Genomic DNA, 21,421 nt, shown 5'->3' with positions numbered 1-21,421 from the left:
CTCTTCTAAAATGGCTACAAACTACAGCACACACCAGTTTGTGAGCCATCTTTAGCACTGAACAATGTGTGCCTGTGCTGTTTTCAGTGAGCCTCCATGCATTCATTGCTGCCTGTATCCAGAAGCAACAGAAAAGTGGAACTCTGTGTTAGCATCAGGCAGTGAATAAGAAGGAAAGGGAGAGGCGTGAATAATTTTTCCTGTGGAGTGAAAGCCGTCAAGAAATGGGCAGAGTAATGAAGCACATAAAATATTAAGCCAGAACCAGAAATACTCCATGAGTGCTTGTTCATAAGCATTACCAGTAGTAGTTTTACTAAGCTTTTGAAGGATTGCATGCAAACAATTGTTATTTGCCCATTATAAGCATAGGGATGAAGGCACATCATTTTACCTGTAACCACGGGTGACTAAGGGATTTGTCAACGCTGAAACGTTTCCTCATCTTGACTTGAAGCAAATTGTTTATCAAATCAATGGCTAACAATGAGAAACAGAAAAAAAAGCACTGTTTAAATACTAATCACATCTTTCACATGCTGCAGCAGAAGCGAACTGTGCGTACACTACCGAACTCTTCTAAAGTGAATCAAGCCCCTGAATTTTGTACGTAGCTTTGCTTATATTAAATTAGGCTACAAAACAGGCATGGCGAAGTTTGTTTTTATCATTGCTTTTTCTTTTTTTCCTTTGACAGAAACAAAAAAAAAAAGCTTTATTATCTGTTAAAATTTCACTAATTTTCAGAAGTGTTTAAATAAAGCTTGAGCATAATCCTGCATTCCAACATGACAAAGGTACTTCCACTCTTTGTGTAACGTCTGATGTGTCCTTTCACACCTACCTGTCTGTTAATCTTATAATCATGTCTGTATGTTAATTGTATAAACAGGACTAGATGATCAAAGTTGGCATTTGAAAGCTCTGAAGATCAACCTTATAAATTTCCAGATGGTTCGGATCTGAATAATACAGATCCAGGTTTTGCTTTGCTTACCAATGAACAAAAACAAAATTGCATATCCAACTTTGAACCATTTATGTAATTATATCATTATAATATCATAGTTTAGATAATATACGTTTTATGACATTCAGCAAATGCTTAGACAAGATCTAACTTCATTGAGACTTTTGAGAAGTTTGGGGTTATCTATCCCACTCCATATGAATTCAATCAAGTCACTGCATCAACTTTTCCCACTAAATCTACTGGCTCCTTCTTTTCTGAAAGTGATCCTGGACACCGTATTTAACATTTCACATTTCCCATGTCTACACCACCTCACATGTAGCCATTTTGGCATCGCCTACAAAACCCAAACTACTCCGGATTTTTGCACTGCTCTCTCAGTGAACCCTGTGGTTTAAGCATTTAGATGCACTATCTACGCAAAAAGATGTTCTAATAAAGAAAGTTCGTTTCTTTACCTTCACTAGAGATTTCCTTCCAAGGATTTGGTGGGTACATAAATGCTGCATTTTGAATCTGATCATTTATATCCTCATCTTCGTTAAATGGGAATGTACCACTAAGGCTCACATAGACAATAACTCCAACTGACCACATGTCTAGAGAGCGGTTGTAACCTTTACTCCTGAGCACTTCAGGGGCAAGATAAGCAGGTGTCCCCACCACAGAGCGCCTGAAAGATTTTTCACCAATGATCCGGGCAAAGCCAAAATCACACAGCTTCACCTGCAAAAGAAATGTATTTTAATCTGAGAAATCTCTGGCTGATCTCCCAAGTGTACTACTGTTCAAAACCAGGGTGGTACTTGGTTCAATTCCTGTCATCGTTTAAATATTGTATGCACCAAAAGAGAGACAGACACACACACACCCCAAAAAAAACCCAACAAAAAAAAACACAAAGTGAGGAAATAATGAGTATTTCTTAGTCTCTACTTACTTGAGGGAATGGCTCTGCTGATGCTAGTAGTACATTTTCTGGTTTTAAATCACAGTGCACAATATTCTTGAAGTGTAAATTCCTCAAAGCAACAAGTATCTACAGGAACAAAAGAAAATTTTCATAGCTATTTAAATAGATCAACAGCATCAAAAGCCACACACTAAGCAGAACAATAATTTGTTTCAATGCAGCCTTGAAGAATTCCTATGCAATGTACAAGCATTACAAGCATTACAGTCCATAGGCTGGAACCAACGCTTTTGTGATGATGTTTGACCTGTCCAAAACCTGGACTTTTTTTAAACTCCACCTTTTTGAACATTCATTGTTTTGCTGTAACATCTTTGGATATCCACAACGTTAAGTCCTCTGAAAGAAGGATCAGAAAAATATTCAGAATTATTTCTATGTCTATTTGACTGCCATTAGATACACAACTCCTTGTGCTGCCTCTCATAAGAACACAGAAGAAACCCTTCTCCAGACTCCATTCTCACCTAATTATCAAAGACAACTCTAGCCTTTCCTCTCAAGGAGAGAGACCGAATGCTAACCTGAGTGACCATGAACTTGGTTATTCGTTCTGGAAGTCGACTTTTCTCACTGGAAAGAATCATCTCTAGCATATCACCATGCAGCTTTTCCATCACAACGAAGACCCGTTCTGGGGTTTCAAACATACATTCCAGATTCACAATGCCAGGGTGATGCAAATTCTAAAATAAAGCAATAGAAGTACATCTCTAAAATAAAACAGCATGAAACATCCCGAACTACACAGAGATGTTGTAGTACAAACCAGAGAGTAGTTAAGCAGAGAGTTAGAAATGAAAAACAAACATGTAAGAGACAAGAAATTAGTTTGAAACATACATGATAATCCATGGAATACACAAACTATCACTATTAAGGCTATTTTTTAAGCACAAATTATCCATAATTATTTTACAGTTGATATGCTCAGTAGCTTGAGTACAGAACGTGCAAAATCACCATCCAGACAGGGGAGCCAATAATGAAAGACAACCTAAAATACTACAATTTCCAGCTGGCTGAAGGAGACAGGTGACCAAAGTACAGGTCCTCAGCGCATCTCCTATTGCAGCAGATACTACCCTCAAGTTACCAGCACTATCAAACACTTGGCAATTCTACTTACAAGATTCCTTCCTACAGAAAGATTCAAAAAATCACATGCACAGATTTAGACGTCAGTCCAGAGCACTTACAGACATTACAACGTTATCAATGGCTTAATTGAGGAAAACTCAGACACCATACAAAAATAACTTTGTACCTGGAGAATGGCAACTTCATTACGAAGCTGACTTTCCTGCTTGGTTGGAAACCTCATCTTGTCAATGACTTTGATAGCTACATCTCTTCCGGTCTTCCTATGTTTCCCTGAACAGAAAATCAACATCAAATATCAAGAGGCACAAGCAATTCATAGCTACAGAAAACTACAGCAGAAATCTCTTTTTGGAGAAACAGTTATATTCTATACAAATCTACAATATCACTCTATTTGTGTTTAAAACTGCAGCTGGCATATGAGTAACCAGAAGTGACCAACCTCAATAGGATGGTTGTAGATAAGTTTAAACCATTTGCTACACTGCTCTTAGGTATGCATGTTGACATTGGCCCTGCTGAAAAGGACTTGTGGACCCACTACTGGTGGATGGGAAGCTGGACATGAGCCAACTAAGTGCCCTCACTGCCCAGAAAGCCAACCATATCCCGGGCTGCATTAAAAGAAGTATGGTCAATGGAGGTGATCCTGCCTCTCTGCTCTGCACTTCAGATGTGAAGTCCTCAGTACAGGAGAGACGTGGTCCTGTTGGAGCAGGTCCAGAGGAGAGCCACAGAAAAGATCCAAGGGATTGAACACCTCCACTATGAGGACAGGCTGAGAGAGCTGGAGCTGTTCAGCCTGGAGATGAGAAGGCTCCAGGGAGACCTGACAGTGGCCCTTCAATATCTAAACATGGGCTATAAGAAGGAAGGAGACAGACTGTCTAGAAGGGTCTGATGTGACTGGACAAGGGGAAATGGTTTCAACCAAAAAGAGGAGAGATTTAGACTGGACATAAGGAAGAAGTTTTTTACAGTAAGGATGGTGAGGCACTGGCACAGGTTACCCAGAGGTGGTGGATGCCTCATCCTTGGAGTTATTCAGGATCAGGATGGAGCAGGCTCTGGGCAACCTGATGTAGCTGTAGGCATCCCTGTTCATTGCAGGAAAGTTGGACTAGATGGCCTATAAGGGCCCCTTCCAACTCAAATGATTCTGTGATTCTATGTTGGAAGTATTACATGGAGTTGTGCCTTGTACAAAGGACTCCTGCATTAGCATGTGTTACCTACTTCACAACCTTGCCTCTATTCTTGTATAAAAAACATACAAAGAACACAAAAGAGAAACTAACAAACAAAACAACATTCAAGACAACTGTGAAGGAAGATAAATGATGTCTTCTCTAGAGGTTTCAGAAGACACTTTTATGGGCTCCATGTGCTCAGGAAGTTACATCTAACAGTCTGCAGAACTGGGAGAACTATGTGCCATAAAGGCTAACACCCATGAGGTAAATGGCTATCACCAAAAAGCCCAGAAATTTCTAATTTAGAAAAAAAAAAGAAAAAAGAAAAAAAAGTGCTGATGATGCCAGTATTAATCCTTGCTGCAGCCTGCACCAGCTGTGTGAAGCATCCTGCATAGACAGGACATTTCAAGGGCTAAGAGGGCAGCTTACCCAGGTTTCCCCTAACTTCTAAATCTGTTTTCTCTCACGCTCAAATCAGAGAGGTTAGAGGGAGGACAGACTGAAAGACATGGATAATTTAGAACATTTAATATTAAACTGATACAGGTAAAGTGAGTCCAAGCCAAAGAAAAAGAAAGTAATTATCTGCTCCATGTGAGGTCTGGAAGCTATTTTAGAAGCAGGCGTGACACATGCAGCTATAGCACAAAGCAACACAGAGGATTCTACTTACTATCACAGCTAGAGACCGGGCTATGCAGAGTCCAGCTACAGCTTACTACTGAACCTGACAGCCTCACCTGCTGCTCTGCAGTCAGTGCTGCTGGCCAGGGCTTAAGTCATTGAAAAACACCAGCATCAATTAGGCAGCATGCACAGCCAACAAAAGAAAATTACATTACTTCTGTGCATTCAGCTCGTGATTTTATCCTAAGAAACTACACATGCATGCCTTACATGCTTGAAGACATCAATAGGTGAGAAGACTGGATACGATCAAAGCCTTTTATAAGCATTTATTATGTAAATGAAAAAATACCCACCTGAGGTTTAGCTAAAAAGTAGTTTAGTAGTTTAGGGGATTATATTTAAAAGTAAAATCTAAACATAACTACTGTCTGTACTTATGTACATTCTGTTCATAAGAAAAGAAGCGCAATTCAATTCATGATATGCTTTATGAAATCTTGGGGTGGAGACAAGGGAGCCTCTCAAGCATCATTGATATAAACCAGATTATCAAACTAAGATTCCATCAGATGGTGCTGAAGTAACAGAGAGAAGTATTTAACCACAATATTGGCAGACAGAAGAATGACAGCTGTGGAATTTCCAGACTAGAGACAATATGACAGAAGCAGGAAGGTTCCCAATTTTAAATCATTAGATAGCTTTTTTCTTCCTTTCCAGATCTATGGTCCATGTCTTTCTCAACATTCGAGATATGTTACATGGGATTTATAAGAAATAAGTTAAAAAAATAATAGGGCATCAGTTCATGACGTATTTCAAACAGTTCTTTTTGTAATTAAATAGTATAAATAAGTTATACATTGCAATGGAAGCTTTTAAATAAAAAAGTGATATAACTGCATCTCAAGACTAAAGCTGAGACTTCAGAAAGAATTCCTCCATTTTATTCTGCTGACAAAAATTGGTAGTGAAATCATCTGAATAAAGTACTGTTAAAGCGCAAACTAAAACATGTACTTTTCCAAGATGCTATACCACAGCTGTCCACACAAAACTTTTAACGAGATCAATTTCGTCAAGATATTCTTGATACAGCTAAGCAAATATGGAAAGGCCAATTATAACAAGCTTAGTTACACTTCACCTTAGTTAAAAACATAATGGAATCTATTTACCTCCATATACAATACCAAACTGACCGGAACCCAGAACTTCATCAGCAAATATCTGGTACACAGAGCTGATATCCTAATGCATGAAGAGGAGAAATCATAAGTATCAGGCATACTCAAAATGTTCAGCAGCATATGAATTAGTACTAACTAAGCTGCATTTACATTTTATATTAAAATATGTAAAGAGTAATAGCATTGCGCTCAAGGGAAGAGAAGAGACTTTTCCTGTAGTGGTTCCACTTAACCACACTGTCCACAGAGACATATGTTAACACAAACTAACAACTGTATCAAGTAAGTAGACTACCTCCTTTTAGGTAAATAACATGGTCTTATCTAGCTGCAATACCAGAATGCTGCTTTCTCTGTCATAAACTATTACTATCAATCACTTTAAAATAATCAGATTAATAAACACCATGCACATGACTCACCACATTCTCCTGGACTTGGCAATTTGAAACAGAGATGCTTAGAGATAAATCTTCTGCAATAAAGAAGAAGATACAACAGAATAAGAAAATAGAAAAGTTAGGTTTCCGATAGCAAAAAATGACTGCCTATAGCCCAATCAATGATTTTTATGGCTGTCTTGCAAAAACATCATGACCTGGAACTCAAACTTCACAGACTGATTAGATGAATAACCCTGGGAGTTTCGCTGAGATTATTTGCCCATTTCTGTCACATCCTTGATTATAAGAATGATAGAACAGTATGTGAGTATGGACAATAGAACTGGAGAACCAACAGCAATAGTAGCGTGGCAATTGTATCAGAGTTCATTCAGCTACTAAGAATTTCTGGTAGTCATAGGGAAGAAGACAGACAGGAGGATTAGGTGGATCCCCTATAGTCAAATGTGTGTAACTAATTTTGTATACTTGATGCTACACCAAATCTGTAATGTACAAGAAAAGGAAATAAACCAAGCAAAAAAGTTAACAAGACCTGATAGAAAAAATAAAAAAATCCATAGTATAAACAAAGGTTTTCCAAGTGTTTCACAGATGCACTAAAGAAGCATTACGAGTCTTTAGAATTTAACAGCACATCCGGGAAGCGTAATTTTCAAGTAAAAGCACTAAAAAAGGGGGCACAAATTCACAATGAGGTGAATGCAGAACATACTACATACTAGAGATTTTGTAAAGAACTTTTATCACCCTCGGAACAGCCTTGTGCTTCAGCAAGCTTACTGATGATACAAAGCTGGGAGTAGTAGCTGGCACACCGAAAGGCTGTGCTGCCATTCAGCAAGACATGGACAGACTGGAGAGTTGGGCAGGGAGGAACACGAGAGCAAGTGTAGAGTCACACACTTCGGAGGAACTTCAGTACAGGTTAGGGGCTGATGTTCTGGAGAGGAGCTCTGCAGAGAAGGACCCAGGGATCCTGGCGGACAACAGGTTGGCCATGAGCTACCAGTGTGCCCTGGCAGCCAAGAAGGCCAATGGCATCCTGGGCTTCAGTAAAAAGAGCGTGGTCAGCAAGTTGAGGGAAGTAATTCTCCCCATCTATTCTGCCCTCATGAAGCTATGTTTACAATACTGTGTCCAGTTCTGGGCTCTCCTGTTCAAAAAAGACAGGGATCCCCTAAAAGGAAGCCAGCAGAGGGCCACAAAGATGACTAAGGGACTGGAGGATTTCCCATGTGAGGACAGGGTAAGTAACCTGGGGCTACTCAGCCTGGAGAAAAGAAGACTGAGAGGGGATCTGATTAATGTTTATAAATATCTAAGGGGAGGTGGGAGGCAAATAGATGAGGCCAGGCTCTTATCAGTGGTATGAAGCAATAGAACAAGGAGTAATGATCTAAAACTTGATCACTGGATGTTCCATACTAACATGCAGAAGAACTTTACGGTAAGGGTGATAGAACACTGGAACAGGCCGCCCAGAGAGGTTGTAGAGTCTCCTGTTATGGAGATATTTAAGACCCGTATGGATGCCAACCTGTGCAATCTAGCATAGGAAACCGGCTTTAGCACAGGTGTCTGACTCAATAATTTCTTGAGGTCCCTTCTAACCCCTGCAATTCTGTGAACACATACCCGCTTTTTGTCACCAGTGCCGTATCTCAAAGAATGTATAGACTTAAGATAGGAAATAATAATGATTCTCAAAGGACTCTGAACCTGCATCTGAAATGCTAATTGGAATCACAGCTATGCACATGTCTACTGATTACGGCCTTCTGCTTGAAGTTAGACAGGTCAGCATTGAAGTAATACACAACACAAGGGAAAACAAAAAGAAGGCATACAAAAAAAAAAGCTAAGGACAAATTGTTTCAAACTCACTACAGTTTAACTAGAAAAAAAGTGAATATAAAGTTTTTGAAACCATTTATGAGAATGCACTGAACTTTTCTCCACAGATAGCTACAGAACACAAAGTATATGCTTTCCCTCTCTAGGCAGGGATTGAGTTACTCCCAATTAATTTTCTGAAGCCTCTGACACGCACATGAACAAGGCCTGAAATGCTGACATTCATGAAGAAAACACTCATGTCAGAATTTGACATCTACTTTACACCAGGTAATAGCTTATGCAAGTGGCTACTTTTCCTTTTCTTTTAATCTCCGGTTTCCCAATTCACCTCAGAACCATCGTACAAAGAAACATCCCATCCCAAACACCAGGCAAAGCGTCCAAAAGGATTCCTTCCTGTGAGTCAGAGTGGAGGAGTACCTTCATTACTAATGACTTGCTGACAAAAACATGGCATTAACTGACTAGCTGGTGCCTTGTGAACATTCTGACACTACACATTCCCTGCTATTCTATGTATTTCAAGCATTAGCAATGCCCCATTCCTGCTCTGGTCTACTCATTTAAGAACTCGTATCTGAGGATAAAAGAAATTGTTTTCATTTTTTTTAATATAAGTATAATTTTCTTAATGGTTCTTGGGACACATTTGATGGCTCAATGAGCAGGAAGAAGAGGTAAGAACATACAGGTTGTGGCCTTCTTAGAGTTAAGAGAACAACTGTCTGCACTGTCTAAGAATATGGAAATGCCACTATAAATTCATCGTAGTTTCCTGTACTCCTGCAGTCCTAAACATGCTAAAACATGTCTTCTCTGTCTCTAGCCCATAGCCCTATTCCCTACTACTGACAATTCTGCATTTAAATAAAAAAAAAAAAAAAAAAAAAAAAAAAGGTTAAATAAAAAGGTTTTGGAAAAAATAACTGCAGAAAATGTCTGTCATGGACAGTAGGCCTTCAATTTTGAAGAACAGAGAGTGCTTCAGCATACAGGTGCTCAGAACACATATTTGCATATCAGAAGTGGCATTTTACATAGGTAAAAGGCCTGTTACAAGCTACCTTCTTCAGCTATGTTTCTTGACTAAAATTAATTAGAAATACGAGTACTTGCATTTTACAGTTTACCATTTCTGACCACCGTTGCATGTTCAGAAAGTGCCTTTACCTAAGATTAGCATTTCCACGCTCTCAACTGTTGCTGATGCAGAATGATGAGATACCAGAGACAGAGAAAATAATCACAGGATGTCTGACAGAAAACAAACAAACAAACAAACAAACAAAAAAAAAACACCTAAGAGAAGATTAAAGAGATATTTTGAAGATAAAAGGATAAAAATTTTTGGAAGATAAAAGGAAACTGAAGAACAAAAGCATAAATGCCGGTACAGAATATGCAGGACCGCAAAGGACGAGGAGATATCTGAAGAGAAAGAGCACAATATGTGCCCAGTAGAGTCTTGATAATAAATCCTACGCTAGAGAAAGGAGAGTAAAAAGGGCACAAAAGGAAGAAAATGTACTTTGTATTAGAACTCAGAGCTCAGCAAATATTCTTTCCATCACTAGCAACATTTACATCTCATCACTAACTGCCCTCTTTCTCCTTAGCTACAGATCTTTTTGTTGTTGTTGTTGAAAAGCATCTGATTTTTCATATGAATATAAATAACCTGATGGAAATAGATGTTTATAAAAGTTGATTAGAAATATCTCAACTATGGTCCCTTTTTACATCCAGCAACTACGTGGATGTTCATATGATAAATGTTAACACTCATACAATAAAAGTTCCGTAATATGAATTTATGTGGGTAAACCGATTCTTTACTACTACTTGCCACTACAACAGATGAAGAGATTTGCTCATACACCCTCCATATACTTGAGTGCCACTTCTTAGAATCTTGTGGAAGATTACAGGCCCAATTCAGCAGAGGATAGACAAACAGATGTTTCTGGAATGGAATCTCTATCATTTACAGCTTCAGAATATGAGTAACAGTGCCTTGTCTGCCTGCTTACTGTGATCTTTTCCTTGTCCTGCAGCAGTGCAAACGCTAGCTTGAGGAGTGACTGGCATCAAGGCCTGACGAATGGCTTTCTCCCAGCCCTGAGCTACGTCAAGTCCAACTCCGGTGGCAGCAAGAACAGGACTGTGGTGACTGCTGCCATTGTTTTCGCCAACAAAGTACACCATCGTGTCAGTGATGATTTCAAAACAGTATGGATTGCTGCCCTGCACCATGTTTGATAAATCTCGAGGCTGAGTCACCTGGAGAATTTCTGAAAGCGGAATCTCCTGAAGAAAAATATTAAAGATTAAAAAATGAAAATACACATAATACTTTAATGCACAACTGTTCAGAACTTAAAATGTTTGCAGAAGAATCAAAGCAAATATATCAAAATATCAAAGCACCAAGCTTCATAAATACTGTCAAAATGTAGACAAACCATTACCCACCCACAGCTCTCCAAATTCCTCTACAGATGCCTAGAGAGCCCCACCACAGTTCCCTCTATGAAACCACTAATCTCTACACAAAGTGCATTCACGTTCAGCATGAGACAGCCCACCATCCAGCATACATGTGATGAACAACTACAGAATGAACGTTTCCCACAGCACCCATAGATTATACAGCTTAGCTAGAGAAGAACATGATAGGGAAAAAGAGCGACACATTAGGAAGAGGATGCAGATGTATAAGCTAGCCAAAAAGTATTACTTCACATTTCTGAATCAATTCTGGAAAAGATTTTTTTTCTTTTGTGCAGATATAAACAATTTCTATCAATTTCTCTACCCTGTCAGTTTAAGAACATGCTACAAAGCAGTATTAGGGAACTGATCTGAAGGAAGGAAAAGCTGCAAATTCAAGCTAGTTGGAGGAGGACATTCCACATATATGGAAGGGCTTACAGGTGCACATCACTTGCAAGATTAGTGAACAAGCAGGTGAACACTGGGCTGACATTATGAGGTTAGCAGGCTGTAGCTGAATAAGATGAAAAGCAAATAGATGTAGAGATAACAACTGTGAATGTTTCTAATAGCAAAGATAAACGATCCAAGATTGAAGCAGTAAAAAAAGGAGGGGCAAGGGGGCAAGTCAAAGGACTAAAAGCAGTGACAGGATGGAATAACAAGCAAGGAACATATTTTACCAGCTGTGTTTTGAATGCACAGGGCAATGTACAAGTATCAGGGAGGTCTGAGAAGAAGAAACTGTATTGGTCAAGATAGGGATGAAAAGGATCTGGGCAAGTTTAGCTGGGTATACAGAGAAAAGGCTTGATCTTAGAGATGTTATAAAGGAAGAAGCTGCAAGATTTGGACCCCCACCTAAAGGTGAAAGACAAGAAAGGGAAAAATCTTGTTTATACATTTGAAGACATTTTATGAATATTGAACACACTGTTATATTTGCAGCATAATATACTTATTGCCAAGCTTCTTTCATATAATGCCAGGCTACACAGTAAATTTTCCTCTAAAACTTGCTCACAACTTTCAGTTGTACAGTTGGGAACAAAAAAATAAATAGTGAATTTCAGTTGCTTCCTCCATAGAGCAAAAATCCTCTCCTGTATCTGGACTAGCAGCCAGTCACATTCTCTAGTAAAGGTTTAAAAACAAACAAGAAGCTTAATATGTGAGCCAGTTCAAGAGAGTAGGACACATAAAGCATAAGGAAAGACACTCTAAAGGAGATAAAAATGGGAGCTGTGAGCAGCTTCTGAGTAGAAGGCTTGGTCTTTTTCACTTAAAAGCTTTGCCTAAAAGTTAGCTTATCACAATTTTCACTTAAAAAGATGGGCAATTAACACAATATTTATTATGCTACTCGGAAGCAGTAATTTCAAGCACATAAAAACCCTTAAGTAAATCAAATGCAACACAATTATTATTCATCGTGAATTACCTTGTAATATTTTGTTCCAGATTCATTTTGAAATAGTGTGAGGCATTTGCTGTCCAGTCTCCAGTAATGTCTTTTTCTCTACAAAATGCACAATACAAACACATAAATTATTAGGAGTACTTATGGCAGCCAATTACTTACATGAGAAATTGTTTAAATTAACAAAGATAACCAAATGATGTTACTCTACAGTTCCATCTTAGACTGGATACGTGAAAAACACATTTTGGGAACACCGTTATTTGCTTGCCTTTTTTTTTTTTTTCCTTTTTTTTTCCCCCTTTTTAAATTCAAGAATAAGCTCATAAAAGTATTTGCACAAACCAGAAGAAAACCATCACTGACCTTGCAGTGACAGCCGTGATAACAGTTATCAGCGCCTACAGGAAACAACTACCTCCACAAGTTTCACTCTGGGTGCACGTCCTCACAACATCTGATTTACTTTCACTTGGCAACAACTGTGAGAGCCACAATTTCTCCTTCTGTGCCCTCACACCAACACGTCGTTGGTTTAAGAACTGAGCAAGTCTAACAAGTCCTCCATTCTTTTGTAAACAGAAAATTCTGGAGGTTGGACGCAATGATCTCTTCCAACACCCCCATGTCTGTGACTCTAGGTGGTTGAAGAGCACAGTGGCAAATAAAAAAAAACAGGCAGATGAGGGACAAGTAGACGATCTATCTTGGGGAAAAGATGAAAAATAAAGATAAAAATAAAACTTATAAAAAAGAAAAAGAAAAAATTCCATGGAAAAATGTACCATTGTGCTGAAAGACAAAAGTAGAGCCAAGCAGCAGGTCTGCCCTGAGCACTGCTTAGAACTACTCATCTTCTAGCTATTATCTGCCTTTAATTTTTTCACAGCAAGCAGATGATAATTGTGCCTGTTAAGGAGCCTAGACTGAAATCACACCTGAAATGTCAGATATGTTTATCACAAATCGAAGTAAATAACTAATTAATACAAAGCTGTACTTTGTATTAATTGTATTTTGCAATTTTTTAGCTGACAAACACAGAAAGTGAAAATACAGGAGTTACCCTGAGCTAACTATAATTTCAACATAACTGAAATAAACTAAATTCCCAAAGTCCCTCTTCTGACAGACCCCTTCACAGGGACAAAGAATGCAAGAATATTTATGCTGCCATTCACAGTCTCACTGTGACAAACTGGGCTGCATGAGCTCTGGGAACTTTTCAACTTCATACTTTTCTTTCATCTATCAAGTAAAGTCAATTCACTTTCTTGCATTAGGTAGTTCTCAGGAATCCGGTTATTCTTATCTTCTTTCACAAGACAAAAACAAAAGAAAACCGCACAAGGAACTTGCCTTAGAAGGTTCAATTAAGTAAGAGATCCTTACTAGTAGAACTGCAAACAAACAATGACGGCTTTGTGGAAAATGCTTACAAACCCAAGCCACAGATCTTTATTCCACTAACATGAAGGGAAACAGTGGTTTTAGAAGGGGGAATAGTGTTCAATAGCGTTTACTATGAGATAGAACAAACTGCTAGAGGAATAATGGGCTTCCATATCTATGCAACCAACTTACTAAAATATCTCTATCATTGGAATAGCATTAATTATTTCAATACTCGTCATTTTATAACAGAATTAATATTTTCAGGTAGGTGAAGAAAACCTCCAAATGGAAAGAAGGTAAGTCCAGTGTTCATCTTGGGAGAGCTGAAATCTTGAACGTGCTATTCATATGAGACTGATTAGAGATGCTACTTTTTCTAAATTAAAAAATGCTGTTGGATTGCCACCTGGAAGATTTCTCCACTGCATCACACCTCCCCTTAGCAAACATTACTGCTAAGTTATTCCAGATGATATTGTAAATCAGAATATCTAGATAAGAGAAATAAAATACAGTGGCTTAAAGAAATAATTTAAGTTAATGTAGGAAGAAACCTAAGTCACTGACCAGATTGTCTCTACTAGTATAGTGGACCATCCATCCTTCCTTCACCATCGTACTGCTCTTCCTCTTTGTATGCTTGATGGACTGCACAACCCTCATGAGAGGAATATTATTGCTTGTTGAGGGACTAAAAAAGATAAAACAGTTAATATTTAAGCTAAAATACAAGAGTACTACAACGATAATGGTACTGTACATCTAGCCCACAATTTTCAGGAACAGGCACTTACTCTTTTCATACAGCTTATTTCACAGATAGATAATAAGAAACTTGAGCTCCCACTAGCTCTTTTAATGCAAGTACTGCAGTACTTGTATTACATCACAGAAAGGCAAAGGAAATGCACTGAAATGAGACATCTACATAAATCATCCTTTCAAAACAATTTACTGCTTGAATCTCAGTCCAGCATTAAAAGTAATTAACATCAGCATTGTTACTATTTTCTCTTGCCTAAGTCAACTTCATTATTTCATAATATTACACTAATACAGCACGCCTTCAATTTATGAAAACAGAAGACTGTTAATTCAAATGATACCTTAAAATTCAAATCAATGTATTATCTTCCTTGCAGAGAAGGATTTGATCATCTTACATTTTGACAGTCATTAGTTTAACATACAGCTTTCAGTCCTGTTCAGTGTGGAGTGAGACTCCACAGTACCTGCTTGGTACAACACATCCTGCACATGGTGCTAGCAGAAAAATTCGTAATCACATGAAATCATGAGGAGAATTTCAAATCAAAACTTAAAGATGCTTTAATACAATGCAGTCACTCTGCAGAAGTAGCTGACACAAGACATTGCACATGCCAGAAAAGAATTGCTTCAGATGCAATTAGAAACAAAAGGAAAAAAGCCACCTAGAACTAGAACACAGAAAGATGCTACTTCCAACTTAGGAAGTCCTTGAGCCATAAATCATTGAAAGTTGCTCTTCCTGAACTATATGCTCCTCCTGTTCTCATACTCTTCCTTACATATTGCCACAAGACACTGGGCTAAAATTACCTTTGTTTGACCTATTACAATTGCTTTTCTATTTTTAAGAATAATACTAAGAAAATCAGGATGACGCTGTTCAGAATAAGAATTTCCCCAGGGACATGGTGGAGGCTTTCAAGATGCAATTGAAGATAATCACATCTAGGTTCCCTTTTCCCACAAACACTGGATCCTCCGGGGTCTCTTCCAACCTGGTCTGCTCTAGGATTCTATGATAATACAAAAATTAAAAAGGTTAAATTTGATTAAAGGAACTATCACTGGAAGTGTTCAAAGCCAGGTTGGGCAGGGCTTTGAGCAACCTGATATTGTGAAAGATGTCTCAATCCACAGCAAAAGGCAGGGACTAGATGACGTTTACACATCCCTTTCAGCTCTAGCCATTTTGGGCTTCTATGGAACAGTTATCTGATGAAAGAGGTAACCCATCAGTTAAATGTGAGAATCACATCCTAGTTAAAGCAATCGGCTGCCTAGAATAAACTAAAATATTAGAGTGTCTTTAGAGTAATCATTTTTAGATCAACAGTTGTACACAAGGAATTAAATTAGGCTGAAGTCACAAAGATCTTTCTCACATCTTTGCCTTAAGCCATACGTTTAACCATGGTTTGATATTTTCATTTTATTTATTTAATAACATTCATAAGCACAGTACCTTCCCAATTAGAACGGAACACATGATTTTAATTTACTTACTTTACCACACAACTTAAAGCTGGGCTACTCAGAAACGCTTTAATTGAAATTTTCCTTTAGAATATTGTGGAAGGTACAGCCAGAGCACAAAAATTCACATTATGACTTACCTGATGGTTTTGACAGCTTCTTCATCTTTGTCTGTATCAAGGTCAGATGGATCCATAAAGAAGATTTTGTCCTCTGGAGTTGAAGACTCCTCAGTATCATCCAGACCCCGACTACCATCACTATTCATTTCACTGCTATCAACCTCCATTGGCAGGTCCAAATCCTGGCCCGGGCTAGCAGGTTCTGGGAGCAACACAGGATGCAGATATTACTTTAGAGCACAATTAAAAAAGAAAAAAGGCAAAAAATTGCTTTCTACTTCACATTTATGCAAGTAAACATCCCAGTGCAACCAGAATATAAAAAATCCTCAAGACATTGCTAAATGATTCAGAGTGTGCTAATCAACATTAACAATTTGTTTTTGTTAAATACCAAAGGAGACACAACCAAAATAACACTCGTACTGAAAGATTCATAGTGAAAAACTCGAGGTCTAAATTAGCATTTCACTAAGTAGTTCTGCTCCATAAGTAATCAGTACATCAATACTACTCCTTCTGAAATAAAAATGTAAAGGACAAAAGCTATTTTCTGGTTTGCCGGCCTCTCTCCAGTATGTCCACATCCCTCTTTTGCTGGTGAGCCCAGATGGAGACACTACTTCACGTATGGCCTCAATAGGGCTCAGGGGGACATTATCTCCTTTTCAGCAAAGCAGATAGAATCACAGAATCACGAGGTTGGAAAGGACCTAGAAGATCATCTAGTCCAACCATCCTCCATTACCATAGCTACAGCAAACCACTAAACTATATCTCATAGCTCCTGAAAATGACAAAGAGACCAGAGCATCTCTCCTGTGAGGAAAGCCAGAGAGAACTAGGACTGTTCAACCTGGAGAAGAGAAGCCTCGGGAGGATCTCATCAGTGGATAGGAATCAACATAGGGAGGGCGCAAAGACATCAGAGCCAGGCTCTTTTTAGTGGTAACCAGTGACATGACTAGAAACAATGGGCACAAAACAGAACACATGAGGCTCTGCCTGAATATCAGGGAACACTTTTTAACTGTGAGGGTGTCTGAGCACTGGCACAGGCTGCCCCAGAGAGGTTATGCAGTCTCCAACCCTGGAGATACTCAAAAGGACATCTGAACTCAGTCTTAGGCAGCCTGTTCCAGGTATCCCTGCTCAAGCAATCCCAGCTCTCTCAGCCTTTCTTCACAGAGATGCTCCAATACCCTCATCAACTTCACAGTCCTTAGCTGGACTTTCTTCTAAATGCTACTGCCTCTCTTGTACCACATTACACTTGCCTATGCTAATGAATGCTAACAAAGTAAAACTGAAGTCACCAAAATCTCACAGTGAAATCTTAATTCTCAGCAGTCTCAAGTGAAGAAACTGGAAAGGTAAAATAAAAACATGCAAAATAGTAAAATAATCTTTTTAAGCCTCCAAAGACCTGACAGTATTTGAAAGCATGTTTCTCATCTTACCTCCATTGAAAACCACTTCTCCAAGACAGTCTTTAGGTACTTTAGATGCACAGCGTTTGTGACAATTGAATCTGCAATCTAAAACAAAAACAAACAAGACCATGATACCAGAATTTTACTCCTAATCAAGTAGACACACTTGATCACAACTTCCATCACAGGCTTCAGACCAGATGCGTACATTTGCACATAACAGAAAACAGTACCGATGAGATCACCTCCAGAAGGAAATGGACAATCTTGTCACAATATCTTATGATGATCTGCCAAACCAGTTTACTATGTCAGCACTTTCCCTTACAGGACAAAAGTTTTCTAATCTCTAGCTTTCTTTCTAGTTATTTTTTCCATTATGATGTAATTTTTTCCTATCCTCTAATCTGCTCCACACCCTTTTTTCCATTGCTACTTGTTTTACATGTGTCATCTCTATCATTTTTCCGCAGCTGCTGCCTAAGATTTGCAGCCATCACAGCACTAGGATCACAATCCTAAATCACGGAGCAAGAATGCTTTGCAGTAAATCTCAAAGTTCAGCTCCCCCTATCATTCAGATCATAGATTTGGCCAGACAACAATGAAGCTCCATTTTTGCCTGCCCTAATTTCCTTGGACATCAAGCTGACAGAGTAAGATACATAAAGCCCAATGTGGAGATAGAATATTAACTTGGATGTGTGCCATTTCTGCATCTGAGTAGGCAGTATCTGATACTCAACAGTCCAGCACATATTAACAGCATTACAGGAATTTCCTTTTTTAGTAGCACCACTGTAATTTCCAACCACATATCTGCATCATGAATTCTGAACTCCCTACCGTCCTCACTTTTTGAAGCTGACAATTTAGTCCCTCTCTGCTATCACAAAATCGTGGAACAGTTTAGGTTAGAAGGAACTTTAAAGACTGTACAGTTCTACCACCCCACCCACCACAAGCAGGGACATCTCTCACTAGATCAGTTTGCTCAAAGTTCCATCCAACCTGGTCTTGAGGACTCCCTGGGATGTGGCATCTGTTATAAATCACAGTAATCAAATTACAAAATACGGGATCTGTATCTGACTCACTAATCAGAAGCTCTGTGCTTTCCTTTTATACACAAAGAAATTATTGTCTTCCCCACTTTAAGTAGCTGAGGAGCCAAACCCCGAGGCCAGATACAATCTCGTTTAATTTCCAAGTGCCTAAGAGGAAAGCATTCAAGAAAACCACCTAACTGTCCTTTCTATAAGCAGTGTTTTCAGTCTGTATTATAGAATATGGTTACTTCACTAGTCTGAAGAGGGCTGGAACAAACAAGATGGTTCAGATCCTACTAAGGAACTATTAAAAAGACTAATTCATTTGGATGGACTCATTCATAATGTCCGTAAAAAAACAATCTCAAACAGTTCCCAGGTCTAGTTCATAAATTAGAGCATTCCAAGAAGTAGTTTGCATACAGCCACTCAGGGCTGAGAGGCTAAGAAAATGTGTGTGAGAGTACTGGCCATTTTATCCTAGTTGACTTCATTTATTAACATAGTTACAGCATTAGTCCCAAAGATCAACTCAGAGTTCAAAATCAAGTCTGGAGGAATTAAGAACTCCAAGGCTCTGAGATACTCAGGAACATGAAACTTCTGAAAGACTCCAACCTTTGGGAATGTGAGCAAAAAAAGCCAGTGGGAAACAGTAAAAAAAAAAACATAGGAAAAAACAGTATGAAAATGTGTTGATTGTTTGACATCAATTGCTGATACACATACAGCACCATGCTGCTTAAATAAATCTCTCTTAATATACCTACTTCTCTTCTTCTGTGTGCTCTAAGTGACCTCTTCCAACGTGTTATCTTTGGCATTCACATTTGACAAACTTGTGTGAGAGAAACAAAAAATCCTTACCATATTAACTTTTAGGATTCTCCACTACAGTTTTCTTCCCTGCAACAAAGCTATTAGATCTGTACAATCCAGTAATGAAGAGCCAGAAGAAAAACATAATGCCATAGTTATCTCCTGGGATAGGCAGGAAGGAATCTGTGAGCTTATGTCATGCAGGTGAACATATGTTGAATAAAAACCAACTGATGGAGCCTAATCTAGTTCAGGAAAGGTACACATCTTCATAACTTTTTTCCAAAAGATAATAGTCACTATCCTGTATTAAAATAATGTAACAAAAAATACTGAAGTCTTTAGTGATGAGTGTAGAAGACAGACATTTAACAAATGGGAGGATTTCCTGCTTTTATTAATGGCTTAGAATTATCATTGAATTATGGCGCTCCCATTCCGTGTGTGATTAGATCTCAGTTTTCATAAAAATATATAATATTACCACACTGAAAAGAGGGGTGCCACAATCCTTTCCCTAAAGTGCATTTTTTAAAAAATATTATACTGCTTTAATTCATATCTGTGGCAACAGAATAAGCGCATACCTTTACATTGCATTCCTTGGCGAAAAAGGCCCTTGAGCAGCCGTTTGCAATACTGACATATGGTGGGACGAGTATAAGAATGAACAGCAAAGGTGTGGGGAACCTTCACTCTGCAAAGCACCATCTTTTCCATCCAGATAGGACGGCCACTCCAGGAGGGAATCCTTTTACTAGGCTCTGGGCAGCAGCGCTAGAATAAAGAAGGTAAACACATAGGACTTGCACCAAGAGAATTCCACGTCATTATAAAAAGTTTCCAAAAAGTAGAGTAGATGGTGACCAGATAAGAAAGCAACATCTGGCCACAAGGCCTTAAGAGCTACACTCTGACAATATATCTAACATAAATAAATAAATAAAAGACAGAAAAGCCTTGTGAAGCACAGGAAAGTTTGCATGAATATTTATTATATATGAATATTAACTAAAATCTCAAACAAGGTTAAAATTTTTGGGTTTTTTTAAGAGCAACCTGGTAAGGTTCACAAACAGCATAGACAGATCAGCATATATAGACCCCGTGCAGATACTAAAAGGCCACTATTAGAACTCCCCAGAGCATCCTCTTCTTCAAGCTGAATAGCCCCAGTGGTCTCAGTCTGTCCTTGTAGGGGAGACGTTCCATCCCTTAGATGATGTCTGTGTCCTTTTTCTGGATGCATTCCAAAAGGTCTACGTCCTCCTGTACTGAGGACTTCACATCTGGACAAAGTATTCCAGATGAGGTCTCACCAGCACACAGCAGAGGGGCAGGGTTACCTCCCTCAACCTGCTGGCCACGCTTCTTTTGATACAGATATGGCTGGCTTCCCAAGCTGCAAGGACACATTGCTGACTCATGCACAGCTTACCACCCACTAGTAACCTCGAGTCCTTTTTGGCAGAGCTGTACTCCATCCATACATCCCCCAGCTTGCACTGTTATCAGCAGTTCCTATGAGCCAGGTGTAGGACCTCGCACTTGGATTTGTTGAACCTCATGAGGTTCACCCTGAGCCCACTGTTCATCCTTCCTGGATCTCTCTGAATGGCATCCTGTCACTCTGGTGTGTTGACTGCATCACACAGCTTGGTGTCATCCAAAAACTTGCTGAGGGTGCACTCAATCCCACTGTCAGTATCACTGATGAAGTACTGACCCCTAGGAACATCACTTGTCACTGATCTCCAAGTAGACATTCAGCCATTAATCACCACTCTCTGGGTACAATCTTACAATGAGTATCTCATCCATTGATCAGTCCACTCATCAAATCTATATCTTTCCAACTTGGAGAGAAGGATTGTATGTGGGACTGTGTCAAAGGCCTTACTGAAGTCCAGATAGATGGCATCAGTAGCTCTCCCCTTGTCCACTGATGCAGTCACACCATTATAAAAAGCAACAAGGTTGCACAGACAGGGCCTGCCCTTGGAAACCAAGCATCCCTATCACCTTCCACGCATAGCTTCCAGGAGAATCTGCTCCATGACCTTCCCCAGCACTGAGATGGGGGCTAATAGGTTAGTAGTTCCCTGGGTCATCTTTT

General features: G+C 39.0%; 1 protein-coding gene across 1 annotated transcript in view; it reads right to left on the bottom strand.

The window, feature by feature from the left end:
- The window catches only part of PRKD3 (protein kinase D3), a 39,791-nt gene that overhangs the window by 1,162 nt on the left and 17,208 nt on the right, over positions 1-21,421 (bottom strand). The window contains exons 6-18 of the mRNA XM_072332982.1: positions 19,893-20,082; positions 17,465-17,542; positions 16,023-16,206; positions 14,206-14,329; positions 12,265-12,342; positions 10,361-10,637; positions 6,489-6,541; positions 6,055-6,127; positions 3,214-3,320; positions 2,471-2,632; positions 1,914-2,012; positions 1,432-1,699; positions 395-480 (exon numbers count right to left, since the gene is read on the bottom strand). Coding sequence (XP_072189083.1) covers positions 395-480; positions 1,432-1,699; positions 1,914-2,012; positions 2,471-2,632; positions 3,214-3,320; positions 6,055-6,127; positions 6,489-6,541; positions 10,361-10,637; positions 12,265-12,342; positions 14,206-14,329; positions 16,023-16,206; positions 17,465-17,542; positions 19,893-20,082 — 1,779 coding nt within the window. The remainder of the gene's footprint in view (positions 1-394; positions 481-1,431; positions 1,700-1,913; positions 2,013-2,470; positions 2,633-3,213; positions 3,321-6,054; positions 6,128-6,488; positions 6,542-10,360; positions 10,638-12,264; positions 12,343-14,205; positions 14,330-16,022; positions 16,207-17,464; positions 17,543-19,892; positions 20,083-21,421) is intronic.

Source organism: Excalfactoria chinensis, chromosome 3, assembly GCF_039878825.1.
Source record: "Excalfactoria chinensis isolate bCotChi1 chromosome 3, bCotChi1.hap2, whole genome shotgun sequence".
NCBI lineage: Eukaryota > Metazoa > Chordata > Aves > Galliformes > Phasianidae > Excalfactoria > Excalfactoria chinensis.
The sequence above is the reverse complement of the archived record's forward strand: the minus strand, read 5'-3'. Positions and strand labels throughout refer to the sequence as shown.